At 35.6% G+C, this 21,437-nt stretch overlaps 1 protein-coding gene across 1 annotated transcript; it reads right to left on the minus strand.

Moving 5' to 3' along the window:
- Positions 1–3,398: 3,398 nt before the first annotated feature.
- Positions 3,399–21,023, minus strand: LOC144437595 (uncharacterized). The gene is made up of 21 exons (XM_078126564.1): positions 20,518–21,023; positions 18,575–18,697; positions 17,345–17,467; positions 16,803–16,934; positions 16,355–16,563; positions 15,912–16,112; positions 14,799–14,940; positions 13,696–13,883; positions 12,898–13,092; positions 12,281–12,434; positions 11,270–11,413; positions 10,468–10,612; positions 9,950–10,059; positions 9,420–9,583; positions 9,023–9,118; positions 8,095–8,200; positions 7,427–7,499; positions 7,177–7,234; positions 6,335–6,408; positions 5,470–5,545; positions 3,399–4,700 (listed from the first exon to the last, which is right to left on the minus strand). The coding sequence occupies exons 1-21, from the start codon at positions 20,957–20,959 to the stop codon at positions 4,560–4,562; spliced, it is 3,096 nt and encodes a 1,031-aa protein (XP_077982690.1). The 5' UTR covers positions 20,960–21,023; the 3' UTR covers positions 3,399–4,559.
- Between the last annotated feature and the right edge of the window lie 414 nt (positions 21,024–21,437).

A 21,437-nucleotide genomic window follows, 5' to 3' on the forward strand; every position in this document is an offset into this window, starting at 1 on the left:
AGACAGACAGACAGACAGACAGACAGACAGACAGACATAAAATTGCCTGGATTCACATCACATCACTGAATTTAATTGCTATGGTCGTCATCGTTAACTTATACATAAATCAGCTATTCATAGTGTCAATTCGAGATACACTGATATTGTCTATACTGCCATGGCCGTGACAAAATGATCTTAAGTTACGATATGAACTCTGAGCATTATATGAATAAGCCAATTTGAAGTGTAGATTTTCCAACGGAAACAGTAACTGTTCTAGTATGACATGCCTTTCGTTATGGAAAATATCTTAAAATATTAGTTAATACTGTGAACACTTTCAAAGTCAATGCCTTGCTTCCAGACTTTCTTATGAGCTATGTAACATTCCCTTTGTTCAGCCGCCAATAGTTAGTCTTCTTCAGTATGGGTGAAATAGGAATATCTGTACAGGTTATATGTTGAAGAGTATGCGATAACGACCACGAAGTGTCGATGTCTTTTGAAGTGAACAGGAGATATTAGTCTTTTTTTTCCTGACAGGAAAGCCCAGAAGCAAGTGCACCCGGGAAAGTGGGGCATTTTGTTATTTGAACTTGGTGGTGAGCTCGAGAGCGCTAAACTGGAAAAGATGTTGGACCTGTTTGTTCGTTGATGATAAAGCGCCCTAATCTAGATGCATTACAAGATTGCACATGATGCAAAATACGTGACTAATTGGTTAAAATAGAAGCTACACGTAATGATAGAGCCAATAAAAATTGATTGAAATATAGTCTGGGAATATTATAAAAAATTACGTGCCTTAATTATACAGAGAAGTTTTCCTTCTCTGTTTACAAGAATAAGGCACTTGTTACATGAACGTGACGATATACGCATGTACATGGACTTGACTCAGAAATGGAACGTCGATAAGAGATGCATAAATAATTCAGTGGCATTCTGTTCATTCACAATGATATCGACTAACACTCGCAAAATTCAAAATTTAATGTTTGCAAAATGCATTAATATTCGGATGGAATTTTGCTATTAATGAAAAAAACGCGTGTGTTCAGCATCTATAGGGCCTGACTTTTATTATTACCTTGGCTACCGGTAGTTATTGACAGGGGTTAGTTTTCACCATAACACAGTCCGTCTACAGTTTTTTGTTTATCTGTTTTAGCCGGAAATATATCACAAAAACTCGTGTGTGGATTTTAATGAAAATTTAGGGAAGGATTGCCAATGGGGTTATATTTGAATGGAGGTTCAATTCCGCATTAATAGTTTTAGATAGCGACACATTATAGTGTCAAACGAAATGTCTAATTCGCAGAAAAGGCTACCACCAAGTTAATGCTGATACACCAAACGGGAATCGTGGGCTTGAGATAAATTAACACCTAGCCACCATCCAAGGCACAAATCCATTTGTCTAAGGTAAAATTACTGTATTTCCAACGTTTCAGCCACACAAAAATGACCTTCTTATGGAAATATAAATGGACCAGTGAAACTACATGCCGCCGTTGACTTTAAGTAGACAATGATTTGTACAAATACGCGATAACTCAGCTGCCTTCGAAATTGCCTTCATAATTTCTGATAAATCGGTCTCATGTACATTTAAAATTTTCCTCTGACAATTCGCAGAGTTCACTACCACTACGGAGTACGACGTTCGGAGCAGATAACAAAGTGAACTACAAGTAGTAAACATCACAACTTGGACGCGTGTCAACTGTTCATCTATTTCAGACCAGATAGAATGATGTCTAGACCAAATCTCGATTTACGCCATCAATATACTGGTATAAGATGAAATCGAGAAAACCCCTGTTATGCCATCAACCATGATACTGGTATCATGATACCAGAGGTGGTATTTAGTTCCATCGAAGACAGAATCAACGTCACATAAATACAGTAGAATAGTTTAAATCGAGGTTTTGTGCAAGTATTTTCACCTCGGTACAAACAGCTCATGGTTATAAACTCAGCTTGTGTCAGTTTGGTAGTTTCCCCTCGGGCAAAACAGTCTCGATTCCCAGAGGGCAAAGTTGGTGTGACTGGCAATTCCCGAGGGTAAACAAACGTACGCTATCGCCGGAATAATGTCAGTCAACATGTATTTTATAACATACCGAACAAGAATCATGCACCACAGCATACTGAAATAATTATGACAAACTTCTCCCTTCAATAACCGTGAGAGTTGTCCCAATAAACGGCGCAATAGTTCTCCAAAAAAAACCAACCACTGTCTTGATTACTGCCTTTGTTTTTTTAGAATCTTTCTCAGAGACGATGTAATTTGACAGCTCTTCTTCCGAAATTTCGACGAATCGAGCAAAACATTCACTGCTTTGGCCGCTGCTTGTGGACGTAGTTGCAGACGAGCCATGTTTACAATTTGTTGTTCTTTTAAAATGTCGTCAGTATTCGGCGCATAGATGACGTCATCATGAGACACTAATCGATGGAACTAGTCCCTAGGGACTAGTTCCATTAATTAGTGCCTGCTACGTCACTCATCGTGGAACAGCGTGAGAATGGTCCATAACATGTGATGTCGCATCGGCCAATCAAGACCGAGAGTTGAGTATACGGTGTTATAATTGAAAATAAATCACATTTAATTAACATAAAATTTGATCTATATGAAGAAAATACTCCATGGTTAAATTGCATTTTAATTAAATCCATTTTTAATTATATATAGAGACATTGTTGATAGAACGCCAAATATGTAATTATATTTCAGTTTTTAATTAAATCGACGCCTTTTCAGTAAACAAGGATAATTACTGTTGCCCGGGGTCGGGCGCCAATTGTTAGCAATTAAAGACTATTTTATTAACTTGCATGCCATTCCTGGATATTCCTGCATTAATCATTAACTTCGAACTCTTGAAGGCGCCCTTCTTTGCTTTTGGGTAATGACATAGCTACGAATTTCTGTGTGAGTTTGTGGTATTCTCCAGTTTGTATTTTGGCCTGTGCATGTTTGAGTTGAAAATGAAACGAAAAAGGAATATTCAAAGCAAACTTGAACAGAAATATCGTTTTTATTTCAATTTTGATTTAGACTAGTACTAGTAATGTTGAAAAAAAAGTTCAAATAATTACATGACGAAATTCATTGCAAGAAAGCTTGGATATGATCACGGTGAAATAATGTATACTATTTAGCAGCGTGAAACCACGTCAGCATCCAAAATGTATTTATTGAAAATCCTTATTTCTCTTTTGGCTTAACAAAAAAATTGTGTGGTTCCGTTTACGCGCAATCAAAAGAATAGGTTGGGTAGGTAAACTTTTTTCGTATTGAGAGTTATGTTTTCTGTTGTTTCCTATAATGGTCTCAGTGTTATTGGTTTCTTCTCATCAGATGTACATCCATTAAAGATCGGAAGAACTGCTTTATATTGCCTTTTTAAGTTCAACTTGATTTCAGTTTCCGCATCCACTATTTCTTGCGAGACTTTACAATTTTCGCTATTTTATTTCTTTTCTCGAATACGTAAACAAACGTTTTGGTTCGATGTGAAAAAACCAACAGGAACCAAACAATTTCTTTGGCCTCACTCACTGGTCTAAGCTTATCTATCTATCTACGTCACGCTCACTGTCACAACCAAGCGTACAAGTTCAACTGTATATCGAGTATAATGTATCGAGAGTATGTTTAATGTAAGGTCAGGCACGTCTACTAAACACCCAAAGACATTGCCTTAATATAGGCGAACAGAGACTAAAGTGACTGTCACTACATTATAGTCCGTCGTGAAAATAAGTAGCGAAGCAATTCACCTGTACTGAAACACAAAGAATAAATTATGAATTTAATTACATACTGTGGCTTGTGTGCATGGTATAAAACACAATATTATGTGAAATATTGCAGTGAATTTATGGATAGTTTCAAAATTGGTAATAAAAATGACCAGTCTTTAATATTCTGCGTAAATCAACACGAATAACAAGATTAGGTAGAGGCGTGTTTTCGTGCCAACACATCTTACTGATCTTTGGTGATTCAGAAACAAACTTTACCCTTATCAAAGTAACACTTCTATTTGCAAAAGCAAAACAAGAAAAAATCAGATCAGAATTTCATTTTAAAATGATTTATGACATCAACATTTTGCCCTAATGTAGCTTGAGTTGTTCATTATAGTCTGCCAACTTTTTGATTTAACAGACCATTGATTTAATGAAATACCAAAATTTCTCAGTTTCTGTTACTACTCGTGTCTTTTGGTCACTTTTTAATTTCTTTACAAAAAACTTGATTTGGCTATCCATTATTACCGTTTCTGGGCGTTTGGCAAATGTAATAACAATCGGTTATTATAAAACGTACGCCCAGTAGTTTTCTGTCCGTATAGTAATGAACTGTACAATGAATTATGTGAACTAAAAATGCAGCAAGTTGTAACTTATCAGAGTTAAAGGTTCGAAATACCCAAAGAGTACATTTTTTTCATTGGATCAGTCTGCTGCGAAATCCTATCACGTGACTCCCGCACATTTTCAGAATATTTGTCGAGTGTATACATCAGTTCCATTACCGGGTATCCCAATCATTTTCGAGCTAAGCGTATCTTCTTGATTAAATATCGGAAAGCAGTCACGAACAGTTCTAAGAACTCTACCACAGTAATCAATGACAGTCCGATGTACAGTCCAAGAAGACCGCCAATATCACCAAGCAGTTCTTCAATCTGTCAAAGAGATATCGAAGATATTATAGAGCCATTTCTAATTAATTGGGCACTATAACCTTTAAAGATACACAAAATAAGGATTAAATAAGCATGAATATATATGCATTATGAATTTGTACTTTACCCTACATTGATAAAATTCGAAGTTTTCAAATCGCTAACAGACAGGTATGTATGTATGTATGTATGTATGTATGTATGTATGTATGTATGTATGTATGTGTGTGTGTGTGTGTGTGTGTGTGTGTGTGTCTGTCTGTCTGTCTGTCTGTCTGTCTGTCTGTCTGTCTGTCTGTCTGTCTGTCTGTCTGTCTGTCTGTCTGTCTGTCTGTCTGTCTGTCTGTCTGTCTGTCTGTCTGTCTGTCTGTCTGTCTGTCTGTCAGTCTGTATGTATGTATGTATGTATGTATGTATGTATGTATGTATGTATGTATGTATGTATGTTTATGTGTATGTATATGTGTGTGTATGCATGGCAAGGTGTGCTGTTGATTCCATCCATTCCTACAGGACTTTGTATTGTTATACACATATATCACAGTGTGACGTTGATTCTGTTCTTACAGCACTTTGTAATGTGACGCATTACTGACACATTGTACTGTTGATTCCAATGGTAGCATACTTTGACATACTGTAATGTTATTTATATCTGTTCCATTGTGTTGTTGATTCTTTTAGTACATTAGTTTGTAATAGTATATATGTATATGTCACATTGATGATTTTGACGAAATCAAAATGTATTCGGTATAAGATACATTACCAAGTAAGCCGGTACTTTTGTTATTTTCTGATAGTTGAGTTCATCATAGTACACTTCCAACCGTAGAAGATTGTCCCTACATGAAAAGACATAGTTCTAGTTGGTAAATTTATGATTATCTTAGTAAAAACAATTTTTAATGTCTGTATACCCTCGAAATGCGGTATTCATACTGTGCATTAATATTCACTTGAGCTTATCCAAATGCTGACACGAGAATAAGTTTTATTTGTCCAACTTCAATAGAGTATCTATCACCTAAACTAAACCCGTTAACTAACGGAACATCAAAAGCCAACATGTAACAACCCGCCAACACCTACTTGTCCTCACCCAATAACTCACACAATAACAACCAACACCTCCACACACACAAAACCAACCCACCTACACAGACAATAGTGATGATATTTCTATTGTCTGCACTCTATATAAACAGCACACCCAGAGAGTAGAAAACAGTTGTCTGATGATCGCACAATGCGTGAAACTCTGAGTTACAACCAAGAAAGAGTTCCAGTACTACCAAAACTATTGCGCTCTGCCACTGCGGTATAGAGCACTGTGTTAGCAGATTGATACTCACCGAGTTACATACGTACATACATACATACATACATACATATATATATATATATATATATATATATATATATATATATATAACCAATCTGAAGGATCTCATATCCAATTACTTCAAATGTTGCCTCCCCATGCTCATACTATATGACAAACTGTCGTAAATCAAGTTCTCACAGGTCTGACGTCGAGGGCGCTAGTGTGCGGATAGACATACTTAGTAGTGCAAGTCAGGAGATACAGATGTTAACAAAGAAAAGTATAACAATATTATACGTATACATACCTTAAAGACTCCTTGTCGACTACCGCATTTCGTACCTTATCATTGAAGGCACGTATAACCTTTTGTACTCCTCCCTGTGTTAACCAAACCAAAGAAACATACAAGGGAACGCTTACAACAAAAATATAGATTGTATGGCGTTTCACTGACGTGACACGTAGTGTTTACACACAGACACGTACAACTTCAAATCCGAAGTAGACAATTTACAGAAGTGTACTCACAGTTGAGATACACAAGTATGTAAGTAATCGTGCATGTAATAAAAAAATACTTAAAGGTATTAGTAGGTGAGTAAACAATTGAAGCCATTAAAACTATGTATGCAATCTTTTCTGTAGAGTCGATTCCTACAGCGCCTCTTTGATTAGGTACATTATTCTGTAATACTGCTGTTACTGTCACAATTTGCGGTTAAAATATGAAGATCATTCATTGAAAAAATCCCATACAATGAGGGAAACATTACAGCATCCCACTTTGCGAGTTTGTGGTCACAGGTGTATTATTGCTTCGATTGCCGTTTTCTTAGGAAAATATCGTACGAATCCTGCTGCTACAAATGTATCAATATCTATACTAGTAGGAATACTTTTCTCCTTACAGGTAGGAATATATAGTCAAAAGGTTGTTATATTTAGTCTGTAGACCTGGAAAACAACAATCTAAGGAATATCACACGCCCCTATGCTTCTGGTGTGTCGTGTAAAGGTAATGAATATAGCCACATGATGCAGATGATAGGTTCTTTATCAGCTGCTCAGTTTTATGTGATATTAATCGGTGTATCTCTAAAGATAGGGTGCTGAGACTGTGTGAAATCTGTCAGGGTGAAGACTTACCACGTGTTTGTTGGAAGGCCATTGCGCCTGTGACAATGTTTTACTGTACTGCACGTCCCTAGAAAAGGAATCAAATTAAAAGGTGTTGATTATTTATTAGTAAAACAATACACAAACTAAAAACGTCCAGAGTGACTAAAACACCTAAAAGGTGTTTTAACCATATACCCGGCTTCTGTTAAAGTAACGTCGTGAAAGGTATTGTGATTGAAGAGACTATATAAGAATGATTTGTCACAACATCACTTACTTGCATGGTTCCTTACAATCACTGGACAGGAGACCACGTTGATAAAAGAACTGCATTAGCTGACGACACATTTCTGCGTTAAGAGAATAAAAATGAACGGTACATTACGGTGATGAGATGACACTTATTCTAATTTCTATTGTGCACCCGTCATCTATAGCTAATAACTTTCCGTCTTAAATGGTATATTCAATTAAAAAACGATTCAGTATTTAGTCATACAAGGCATTGACTGAATTGACTTAAGAAATGTTACAAATCGTAAACGCGCTAGGACCATTAAAGGCAAATTAGGTGATTTGAAAATGCTAAACGCTGCCGTTGCAATTAATTACTTATTTTATATCGGAAATGCCGCGGTAATTAACCCTAATTACTAAAAATAGAAATGTTATTAAGCAGAATTATTTGTAAAAATGATGCTTGATTTCTGTGCGGAACCCCCGTATATTTTGGACCCTTGACAATTCATGAAAATTTCTATCAGTATTACTCACACCTGAATTATTAATTAAAACATGCAGACGAAAAGCCCGGATGGAATTCATTTAATATCAAAAAAATGAATGAGATATCCTCACGTCTACTTAATTTGAAAAGTTTGTATTTCTTGTTAGTTTATTATGGAAGATGGTACCATAAAATATGGTTAGGTATATAACACCTACCTTCATCCTCATACAGTATCTGGCACATTGGTCCTTCCACGTAAATTGTATCAACACAACCACACTCCCGCAGTATGTATTCATGTACCTTGGACTTATGACATGCCTGCCAGGAAGCATTCCATGAAAGAGTGTTAGGATGGAAATAAAATTACCATGTTGTTAAATCATAGAATATTCAGCGACAGAAATGGACTCGATTTACTTCTGTATACTATCAGTTAATCTCGAGCGTATTTCAAATCAATTATATATGTCTTTTAAAAAAATTCAAATTGTAATGAAATAAATATAATGTAAAGTTATTGGGAAATTATAATGGAAACTAATTTTCTTTTGTTGTCAAATTTCACACTTTTATTTTGTTGTTGTACATGGAGACATTGATCACACATTAATGAATTATTCAATCAGTAAGTCATATACTGATTAAACATCCACTATGCCAAAGGGCCATAGCAATATATTAATTTCAAATTGTATCATATTACTTTGCAGTAACTACAGCTCTAACCAGAAATTTGTGTCTAATATGAAAATTGCTATGGTGACATAATTTTAAAGTTACCATTAACTTCGGAATAAATAGTTGTAAGCCTCCGTGTATACCGTCTAGCACGTTCTATTAACTCAGGTTTGCTTAAATATATATTATAATATAAAACAGTAGTAGAGTGCATTATATAAACTAACATTAATCGAAAATTTTACGAACAGTTTTATTTAGAATATCATTATGTGAATAATTAGCAATGTCTTAGTCTTTCATCAGTTTTTTTTTCTGGCGCAGATTATATGTCTCAAAAATCCTTACATCCACGGACTGATACAGATGATAGTCACATCAATATTTAAAAAGTTTAACGTAAAACTAGAAGATTGTCACACAGAAGAAATAAACACATGGTTTCATTTGAGAAGTACTTACCAAATCTGAATAATTGTAGCCATTCCCAAATATAGATGAGAACTTTTTATGATTTGTACAGTTGGTGTAGGGAGCATCTGGGCTTTGTACCATGTCCTACCGAATGATAGAACGTAAGGTAAACACGCGATAACACAATAATCTTCAATATTTTTGTTCATTCTTATCAGTTTCCGATGTAGTGTTCAATGTTTTCGTCAATGTGTAACTATATTGAGCTTCTGACAAAAATTGTCACTCTCTTTCTCCCCCCCCCCCTTCTTCTACAATTTTTAATTCTAAGTAAGCTTTTCTTCTGTTTTTATTCTTGAAATAGAGGCCAAATGACTTAAAATCATTACCAAGAATAAACGAATTTGTTCAAATATCTGTGTGGTAACATGAGAGTCGTATTTACCCTTCGTAGTCCAATGGAAGTCTTTAACCCAGGTGCTACTGTGATTGCTTCATCTTCTGGGAATGGTATGATATCAGGTTGATGAATCAATACTCGTACACCAGCTTCCTGTCCATACAGTGGTATGTATTCATCTTGTTCGATGAATAAAGTTAATTTCAGTCCTAAGGAAGATTTGTATAGGTTTAGCCAATTTTCAGCAGCGACGACGACGACGACAACAACAACAACAACAACAACAACAACAACAACAACAACAACAACTACAACTACTACTACTACTACTACTACTACTACTACTACTACGTAGCTACAACAATAACAACACTATTACTATTGTCAACAGCATATGCTCTGATTTGCCATAATTCGGCCGTGCGGATGATACAATTAAACTTGAATTGGGCATACCCAGTTTCCTAAGTCTGTTTTGGTATAAATTGCCGAATGTTATAACACAGATGTCAATTGATGGAGTTAATCAAAGAACAAGATAATAAAACTGTACATTTACAAACAATACGACTAACCATATTTTGATCCAGGTCTCATTGAGCTCCGTCGTGAGTGGCCAGTTAGTTGCCAACTATTGAACGTGAAGCAGTTTCCATAGTTGTCATTTTGAAACACATAAAAATCACTGAAAACAACAATGTTGTATACGTTAAAATATATTTACTGCGACAATTAGGTGAGTATGGAATTTGGGGTTGGCGACACATCGGGTTTTATGTAGCATTTCACCTTTTTGTTACATAAACAAAATGAAGACAGTGACCACACGTCTATAAAATGATACATTTTAATTCCTTGAGAACACAAATCGACATCAATGTCGGATGAGACAAGGAACTGCTTATTTGCATATTGCATTCACAGTGAGATAAAATGTAACATTTGCATGTGTAATATTTGTGTCAGTATTTTGCCTTACTAAAACATTCCTGTGAGACATATAAAACACTGTCATATAATTGGAAATCTATACTCTATCTTCATTTTCGTAGTAACGTTCATATCTATAACCATGCCTCATACTAGATCTTACCTTGCATTACAAGCTATGTCCTCAAAACTACATTGAAGTATCATATCCTCGGCCTGGTGTCCATATTTGGCAAGCTCCTCTTTTGACAATTTCAGCACATTTCGAAGGTCACTATAGTCCGGACTTGAGCTGAAGGTTAAGAACCCTACGAATATATCAATATCGACCAGAATTAGAATCAAGCAGTTCATTTGTACAAACTTGATAATCTCTGATATTAGGCACGATTATTTTAACAGTTGACAATAAGTAATTCGCTTTAACTTTTAATTAGTATCGAGAAAATTTAGTTGAGTGGATTAGGGTCGGGGTGGTTTATTGGTGAGAAAGAATGTTACATATAAACATTATTAATGCACACAAAATTTAGTTGCTACTGGGAATAGTATAATTTATGATTTCTTTTATGTTTTAACTGTTTTATCACGATTTTATACTGTATTGTATTGTTTTGTAAGTGTAACGTTTTGTCTTAAGTTAGTCATTTAAAAATGTTTTAACAATACAAAGACACTGCTCGGCTTTACAGTAGTTTGCTTAAATAGAGCATTCTAATCTAATCTAATCTAATCTAATCTAATCTAATCTAATTATCTCCTACAATTATCCTCACTAGAAATTCTCGAACTAACTTTGAATGTGTGAAATTGTGTAAATCTTTTACTTTATTACTCGAGCATAGGGCCTCGGTTGTAGACTGCTTCTCATCACCAAGATAAATATTTAGTTTACAAAGAGTCAATCTCCATTTTTCAACAATCACACAGATACAATATATTGTTATTATGACTTTGTTACTCACCTTGCCAATCTGGAGGACTCTCTGTTAGAACTCGTTCAAACCCGTATTTCTTGTAATAACTCGTTATGAATTCATCGTAAAGTTGTGGATCATCAGAGATGTGTCTAAAACGGTCAAGCAGGCTCATACTTTGAGGCATTTCACCTATGAACATAATATAGTAGTGTTGTGATACTTGAAGTGATGAAGCCATGCACTAGAATCGTCTAAATAGCTTGATAGCGTAGGTGACTGTTTATACATACATACATACATACATACATGCATACATACATACATACATACATACATACATACATACATACATACATACATACATACATTTGTATGTATACATGTGTATACCTCCGGCATAGTTGTAACTATGCATATCAAGGTGTAATGAGAATAGTGTAAATAGATGCAATAAAGGATATTGAAAACAAGGAAAATATATTACGATGCAGACTATATGATGGATTATTGTTCGGTAGTTCACTTGTATGTTTGTTTGTTTGTATGTATGTATGTATGTATGTATGTATGTATGTATGTATGTATGTATGTATGTATGTATGTATGTATGTATGTATGTATGTATGTATGTACATTTTGTATGTATGTATGCATGCATGTATGTATGTATGTATGTATGTATGTATGTATTTATGTATGTATGTACGTACGTATGTACGTATGTATGTATGTATGTATGTATGTATGTATGTATGTATGTATGTATGTATGTATGTATGTATGTAATATGTATGTATGTATGTATGTGTGTATGTCCGTCTGTCTGCCTGTTTCATTAGGTTAATTAAACATAAATTTGCTACTCGATTAAGAACAAAATGTTAATGAACACCAACGGTTAATTTAAACTCCATTTTCGATAATTATATTATTCCATTTGATAAAAATTTCATTAGAGAGATTAACAGCCGCTGGTAAAACGTTTTCGAGATACTAGCAACGAACGGGAATTAAGCATTACTTATATTAGGCCATATCATTGTATTGGAAACCTACCATCTATAGGCATCCCACACATGCCTTCAGTGCAATGTTCTTCAGTGTTAGGCTTTCTGCCCTGGCAAAATCTGTCATCTATCTTCATCTTCTTATTTCTGCTCCAACACACGACACGCCTGAACCGCATTCCAAATCCACATGCAACTGAGCACTGAAATGTAAAATCGAGAGAGCTGCCAGTGAAGTTTCCCATGCAATCACCCAAACTAAGATGGAACGTAAAGTGTGTCTTACAAAAATGTTATCAGATTAGCGACTCTCAAAAAGTATGTGTATTGTGTATAGAGAGTCAGATACGGTGAGATGTGGAAATGTGGAAATGTGGACAATTCAATTCTAAACGGGAATCTCCCGCTAGATCAACTAACTATCTTACATATATCTCGCATAGTTCTAGCGATTACAACAAAAGAGAGAGAATATCCCTGTGTTGAAGAGTGAGACAGACAGACAGACAGACAGACAGACAGACAGACAGACAGACAGACAGACATCATAATCACCCCTTCGGATGATCGATTACATGGTAATTACTAACCTTACCCCAGAGAGACAGTTGCCATGATGACTATTTACCTCACCCCAGGGAGACAGTTGCTATTGTGACTACTTACCATACCCCAGGGAGACAGTTGCCACGTTCCACAGGGTACAAAATCATAAGTAGCACGATATCCCTTCTTCGACACAACCATGTCAGAATGGAATAGTAAATACACCTCACTGGTAGCAGATATCCATCGAAAGCCGGACTGCTCACCACAGAGTCGTTGCATACTATCATCTCTAGAAACAGGCACGTCGCCATACTTGATAATATATAATAAAAGACACAATGAAATATAGGTAATAACTATGACTTAATGTGTACAATGAATATTGAAAATACTTGATATGGAAGTGAATTGTTTGTGTCTTGGGTTTGTGTTTGTATGTATGTATGTATGTATGTATGTATGTATGTATGTATGTATGTATGTATGTATGTATGTATGTATGTATGTATGTATGTAATGTATGTATGTAATGTATGTATGTATGTATGTATGTATGTATGTATGTATGTATCTATATTTGTTTGTTTGTCTGTTTGTCTGTTTGTTTGTTTGTTTGTTTGTTTGTTTGTCTGCTTGTTATTTTGTTTGTTTCAGGCAAATTGTACATGCAATTACCGTTGGCATCGTTCATAAGACTTAGTTAAAATTATACCAATTCCACTTTTGAGTTCAGCCAATGATGGCTAAGTATGCTTCAGTATGCATAATACTGTCAATGTCCTGTAAATATGAAACAAAAAGTACACCAAAAATGGTAAAACTCAGTCTGAGCCCCTTCAGATAATTGCCCTTAATGTTAAAAGTATCGACGAACAAATGGTACTTTGTTGTGTTGTATACGTGTGTATATCTTACCTCTAAGTAATCTTTATGACATTCGTAGCTATCCACAATATCAAATTCTTCGAACATGATATCTATACAACCGCCCTCTTCGTTGACAATCGTCATACTGCAGTCCTTGTTCGGAGGGTACTCTTGAGGATAATCGGGCGATGTAATTTCCTTACAGCAGTCATTTAATGTACGCCCACAGTAATCAACTGCCAATTTATAAAGAGGGGCAAAATAATTAATTTTGCCGCACATGGTACAGATTGTGCGAACTTCCTCGAAAATAAATTAAGCTGCTTAGACAGAGGTTTAAAGTTTTAACTTTCGGTTCCTCTAGCGTACATTTGACTTTCCGATGGTTGGCGCAAAATAGATGCATATATTTGCATCTTCTCGATCAAATTAGGCAAATTTACTGCCTATTCAGTTAGCAAATATTTCGAATCATTCAAATATATATATATAGCAAATAAAGAAGAGCGTTAGGTTACAACAGGATACACCTCTTCGTGATGACGTTTAACGTGAATATCACGTGAAGTGGTATTTCGCGTTCAAAGCAATCAAGAACGATTGATCCGGGCATCGATGTGACAAGACGCTGTATTAACTTAGTTTATAGTACGCATGCGCATACGCATAATTAACAGTCTGCATGTCATTAGAAACTGTCTGATGATTGTATTAAACAACATGAAAGATTCCATTTGGAAAACCGTGAGAACACACAATCAATAAATAACACATAGCATGCCATAGACAAAACTATCTCTATCGGCGTAACTACTTTATGTAGGGACAGGAATAACAATCTAACCGAGCTGTTCAATTGTTTCTCCGGGGTTGTTCGATCATTTAACCGGGCTTCTTCACAAACTTACACGGTCCACTGATTGAAACAAGGGCATAATATTATTTTACCATATTTTCACTCTCTTTAATTGCGGTGCAAATCCTTAGCAAAACCTTAACACTATCTTTTGAGCTATAATGAAGTATGAAATAACACAACACACTTTAAAACATCGAAAACAAATTTATATTTGAAATTCCAAATTTCTATGTGTTCTCCTTTACTTATTTTTTTTTACAGAGTAGTCGTAGTAAATTAAATGTTGTTTTACCTCCAGGACAATATTGCATATTGCAAGTTTCCTCGGAGGTTGGCAATGTTCCAGCTATTATGCAGCTGTCAGGAGGTACATCTTCACATCCTTTTGGTGTGACTGCTCGAAAATGAATCCCCCCACCACAGGTTGCTGAGCACTTATGACAGAAACAAAACAAAACTTAGTTAACTATACAATGAAGAAGACACATACATACATACATACATACATACATACATACATACATACATACATACATACATACATACATACATACATACATGCATGCATGCATGCATGCACGCACGCACGCGCGCGCACACATACATACATACATACATACATACATACATACACACATACATACACACACACACACACACACACACACACACACACACACACACGTACATACATGTGTACCGCCAGCTCTAAATATACCTGTGTACCTACCTACCTACCTACCTACCTACCTACCTACCTACTTACCTTCCTAGTATTCCTGTTAGTAAAATTATGTTCCACATAAGTAACACATTATGCAATGGAAGGAATAAAGTACATCGCATATTTTCCTTGTTTTCAGCCTGGGGGGGGGGGGGCGGTGGATTCTTAAATTAGGCCGTCAAAAAGTCACTGACCCCCTATCTGTAAAACCAAAAACAAATTGACCCCCCTATCACTTAATTCTAAAACATGATGACCCTCCCCCCATATATATATATATATATATATATATATATATATATATATATATATATATATATATATATATATATATATATATATATATATATATATATATATATATATATATATATATATATATATATATAATATTCATATGACAGGTATTTTTTGATCGTGAATCAACCCCCCCCCCCCCCCCCGCCCAGGCCGAAGAAATTGACCGGTCTCCTAGCTCTTCCTCCCAGTCAAAGCTTATTCTGGAAATAGCTATAACTCATGTAGTATATATATCTTTCACACGTTGCATATCGTCATATCTGTATGTGGTGTGAACTTTATGTGCCAGCTAGTTCATATAATTTAATGGATTTGTCGTTTCTTTTTTTTCAAATGATCACAGGAAAGTGCAAATGTTGAGGTATTTTAACTAAAACCTACCTCAATCCATGGAGATTTCTCCCAATAGGTTGACTTGCTGGGACACGGAAACTCCGAATATTGTATACGGTAGCCCCGACCTGTTGACTTGGCATTGCTTACGAATGTAATCAGAGCTTCATTTGAGGAGGACATCCACGATGTGGGCAGTCGACTACCACAGCTCCTTGTCGTTATCATCGGATTATAAGGATCTTCAAACTGACAGGATGACATTTCGAAGGAAAAAATATAGAACTATGAACCAACTTTACACAAAAAAATACACAATTGGTTTTCAAGCTAGGGACTTTTCATTAGGGTGGTGTTCACACTGCAAACAGGATTGCATTCAATGTCCCTGGTTGAATCCTGGTTAATCAGCAATAATCAGCAACGATTGGACAGTATGCTGCAAAACATATAATCAGAAATAAAACGTTGAAGACGTGAATTATATATACCTGGATATAATCATTGGTGCAGTTTTCGCTAGGTTCTATGTCTAACTCAAGGAAAGACAGCAAAATACAAAGTCCGTCATACGTCCAGGGTGGAGTTGTGACTGTTATTTGGCATTGGATATCAGAGTCATAATCCGAGGGGTAATTTGGTGAATATAGAACTCGAGAAGATTGTGATGTCTCCAGATAAGCATTCGCACAGTGATTAACTGAAAATGAAAAGAGAGATATATATGTTGTAAAGTGATTTGAATAATCTTGCATTTTTTTAAAATTCGGGTTTGGCCTCGTGTAAATATTTTACCATTGATTCATTTCAACACACATTGCGAACCAGTAACATTTAATTTAGCGTCATACATGCAGATTTGTGGAGACACAGCTGATGGCCAGAAACTGATACCGTGTCAAGCGATTTAAAAATTACATAGAGACAATATATATATACCATTAGAGCAGCTCTCCTCATCTGTACCGTCTATACAATCCGGGAAACGATCACATAGATTGATGTCTGGGATGCATTTATAGCCGGACGTTTCCAGTCCAAAGTCACAGGCAGTGCCGCCAGAACACACAGCTGGGTATCAAGTACAACATACGGTGTTATTTTGTTATTAAAGGCATGTGCAGTGCTACGGCGAAACATGAGATAAACAAACAAACAATATCAAAGTCTACCTCGAGCTCTTTGCCAAACTGTGTCGCACACACACAGTTCATACTGTTGAGGTGGCAGGTACAAATGCATAATTCTTTTAAAGCATGCACTTTAATGTGACAACGCAACTAAATAAGTCAAATTGAAAAAAATTACACCCTTTTATCAAAATGACATGTGACTTAGGCATAACAATATGTTTTGTGCATGACAAAATTAATGGCACCCCACAAAATTTCTTGCCCTGGGTTATTTATGACATCATACCTGGAAAATTTCATAGGATTCCCTTAGTCATATTACTATAACTTATCTGTGTGAACACTTACGACAGTTCATCTCGTCCTCGCCACCCTGGCAGTGATGAACACCATCACATAACTTATCTTCATTGATACAAACGCCATGTGGACCAGCCCTTTTACAGTCAAATTGCTGAGTGCCACACTTTGCTGCAAATAAAAACACAACACGATTTATTACCTAGCTGCTAAAGCGCTACACGTCTATTTTATTCTTAGCTAGTTTATTTCCCGACCTTTCCATTGAAACGAGTGAATAATTATTGCAAACAGAGTAGTGATATTATAATCTAAATACATAAGAGTTAAGGAATGATGGTACCTTTAACAGGAAATCATTCTTGTGTTACTCATAATAAAATTTATCTCAACAATGGTAAAAAATAATACTTACAAAGCTTTCAGAACGTGATAGATGAATTTCAAGCATGGGTAGCAACGGTTAATTGCCAATTATTGTTTTTAGATTGACCTGATCAGATCTAATGACTAATCACCAACTAACCTTCAACAGTAATACCTTGAAGTGATGAGTTATACCGCTACGTTTCCGGCCTTGACACGATAAATTATAGCTCTTTTAAATTTAGAACACATTTACAATGTTGTCAATTTTATAATATATAGTATAGTATAGTGTAGTATAGTGTAGTGTAGTGTAGTGTAGTGTAGTACAGTACAGTACAGTACAGTACAGTACAGTACAGTACAGTACAGTACAGTCTAGTCTAGTCTAGTCTAGTCTAGTCTAGTCTAGTCTAGTCTAGTTAAGTCCTTTGTAGTCTAGTGTAGGCTAGTGTAAAATACCCCCGGTAGTCTACTGTAGTATAGTGTAGTGTAGAGTAGTGTAGTTTAGTGTAGTGTAGTGTAATGTAGTGTAGTGTAATGTAGTGTAGTGTGGTGTGGTGTAGTGCAAGGCAGTACACTACATAGAACAGTATAGTACAGTACAGTACAGTTCAATTTAGCACAGTACAGTACAGAACATCACAGTACAGTACAGTGCAGTACAGTACAGTACAGTACAATACAGTGCAATACAGTACAGTACAGTTACTACAGTAATCGATGCTCAGTACAAGTTTAATTCTAATATGTTGTCTAAAGCTGTCCTTGTCCTTGGTCTGTAAATAATGGGTATTATATTATATGAGCCCTGAAATTAAGGACTGCTTTAATAATTCATATCGTACATATAGTCTAACACGCTAGTTGATCAATATCAACATTGAGTCAAGCTCTTTCATCACTACTTACGGTATGTACAGTTTAACTCATCACTTAGTCCATCCCAGCAATGGTAATACCCATCACAGCGTAGATGAGGCTTGATGCATCGTACACCATCTCTGCACTCAAAGTCTCCAGGTAGACAGTTGTCTACAGAAACAGAGACATAATGGTAAAATGTGATATATTCAATGTCTCCTGGCCAGAAACCTAGTTTGGTATTAATATGTATTTAAATTGATAATTGATAACGAATGGTGCAATCAACCGTGGTGTTTAAGTCACACCATAGAAACAATATTATAATATATGCATTTTCTTTCTTTTTTTTGGAAATGGAAATTTGTCCATTTCTATTTTGTCCACACCTGTCACGTACTAAGTTCTTAAGAAACTTGCTTGACTCTAAATGGCGACTGTTGTGTATATTATTAATGAATGGTTTGAATCTATCTAGTGCAATTGTTTGCTGTTTGTAAACGGTGTTAGTTCGATAGATTCCGATTGCTTTATCAATTTTTAATTTCATTTTTATTTCACATATTGCGATGTCCAATTATGTCCTAAACATCACATATTACACTCGTACGATTACGATCTACAATCTTGTCATCTTTTTAATTATTCATGTAATTTTGCTGTCATTTACAGCAAATCATCGTGTGCCTACTTTAATAATCATCTTATCTCAGTTGATAGATTGTATCATTAAGCTAATTGCTATCTTGCCATCGTCATGGCAACGGTGGTTTCTCATTACGGGATGAACCTATTTAACCAAGCTAGTGGGTTTTCACCTCACTTCTTATCACTAATTAGTGTTTGTTGCCATTATTTACAAATGTGATAATTCACTCTTACATGACACCAAGTCAACAGTTGTAAATGTTTCTCTTGTTCAATGGTACTACTTTCAGACATTTCAACACTGAAACAAATTCCTGAAAGTTTGAGTTAATTTTCATTTTGCAAGTCAAAATCCCACCATCATTATTTTTAACAAAGAACAAGTTTTATTGTGCAACTATTTTTCTCTTCCCATTCAAAGTGTGGTTCACAGCGTAAGATTATTTTCAAGAATTAAAATCATATCAGGCAAAGCTAAGCGCAATGTTATATCAGTTGTTATCAGTTTTATTGACCTATTATCAGTGACATTGCGAACAGCTTTAGACATGCAAACAATGTTTATTATACCTGACTTGCTGGCTCACCAAGTCAGGTTTGTAGCACTTGAACGGCTAATAGGGGAAAATCTTCTCAGTCAACAAATAGTTTGATAATAAATACGTTGTACAATACTTGCATCTTTATCTCCACAATGAGCGTAATGCATAATAGTACGTGTACCATTATTCTCAGAAGAGATTTCTTTTTAGCCAAAGCTGTAAATATGTCGTCTGCGCCACAAACAAAAAATCAAACGCCCGAAGGTGGTAAATGTTAAAAACTCTATATAGATTTGCTGTAAGTCCGACAGTTTTAGTCTTTCAAAGGGAGACTGATAGAAATCGTTTGTTATTATTAGGGGTTTAATTTCATGTGGGATAAATTGAAGTCCATCTATTCACATTGAAGTCCATGTAGATAAATTTATTAACACCCTGATCTAATCTAATCCAATCCAATCCAATCATAATATACACACTTTGATATCACTATTGACAACATCATAATGTAAACAAGACATGAACTCATACAGGTCGTCCAGGGGTCATGTTTATTCTGTCAGTCAAAGTCATTGGAGAAAACGATTTGAGTCGGGAATCTGGGTAATCTGTGATAATTATTAGAGCTATAACTGTAGCCATGATTGCGACGAGTCGTTGCAAGATGTATGTTTTGGACATAGTGCTAAAATGTATACTAGAAAGCCATCTTCATTACAACGTGAAATTAAAGTTACAGGTGAAAACCAGCAAAGTGACTTAAAAAACCTACAGTCCATCAATTATTTGAAATACACTTACCGTATTTTTCATACGAGAGAAGTCGATGTATGGTATCCTCGTGTTCAGGGTCTGTTCTCGCTAGGAGTCCGTGTTCACTTTTTTCAATCTCCGACAACCGTAGTTTATTTGTATTACAAAGAGTCACTGCAGGGAAAGGTAAAAACGGTGCAGTCCCGACTTCAATATTCACACGTACATCAAATTGTACATACAGCTTTACAAGTTCAAAACCTTGATAAATAAACGCACACAGAGCCACTACGAACACTGCTGACCATATTAATTTCCCAAGCAGCGACTTGGCGATGATGATCCTAGGGAGCCCATGCAGTGTTGTTGTTTCACCAAATTCTGTGATGAGTCTTCCGCAGTTTTTTGACACAGGTTCCATCGTCTCGACATTTTCTTTAGTAGCGACGAATACATCTTGTCTGTTATGGTTTAGATTCTGTAACTCCATCCCCACTAGAGCCACAGGTTAAACTATTCCTTTAGACACCAACAAGTGTAAATTAAACCATAATAATATCTCAATCAACGTTCCGGTGTATTGTAATTATAGAGAGAATTTTTTTGAACTCAAAACAGTCCTGCGCAGTGTTGTCAGATGTGACTTCAATAATTCCCAGGTACACATCTAATCTTCGCCTTTGATTGACTTGAAAACATTGCTACAACGAGCAATTAATCATCCGATCATTTCCAATTACTAGTATGAGTTTCTTTATGAGATGTTGTCAACACTTTTATATTAGCGTAGATGCCTTTATTAGCATATTTCCCTCGCTGGGTCGTATATCAGGAGATCTATTCTGAAACTGAGAGTCCAAATATAATATGTGATTGATGTGTCCGAATTATGGTATCAGGACACCTCCTTAGTTGCGTATATCGTCTACAGAACAAACTTAACACTGATATGCAAATTGGATGTGATA

This window comes from Glandiceps talaboti, chromosome 7 (genome assembly GCF_964340395.1).
Source record: "Glandiceps talaboti chromosome 7, keGlaTala1.1, whole genome shotgun sequence".
NCBI classification, from domain to species: domain Eukaryota; kingdom Metazoa; phylum Hemichordata; class Enteropneusta; family Spengelidae; genus Glandiceps; species Glandiceps talaboti.

Excerpts from the sequence above, each read along its gene's own strand:
- LOC144437595 (XM_078126564.1), bottom strand. The coding sequence starts at position 20,959 with ATGGAGTTACAGAATCTAAACCATAACAGACAAGATGTATTCGTCGCT. Across the intron at positions 9,584-9,949 it reads GAGACCTGGATCAAAATATG|GACTGAAATTAACTTTATTC; the intron begins GTTAGTCGTATT and ends AATCTTCCTTAG. Across the intron at positions 4,701-5,469 it reads CAAAAGTACCGGCTTACTTG|ATTGAAGAACTGCTTGGTGA; the intron begins GTAATGTATCTT and ends TCTCTTTGACAG.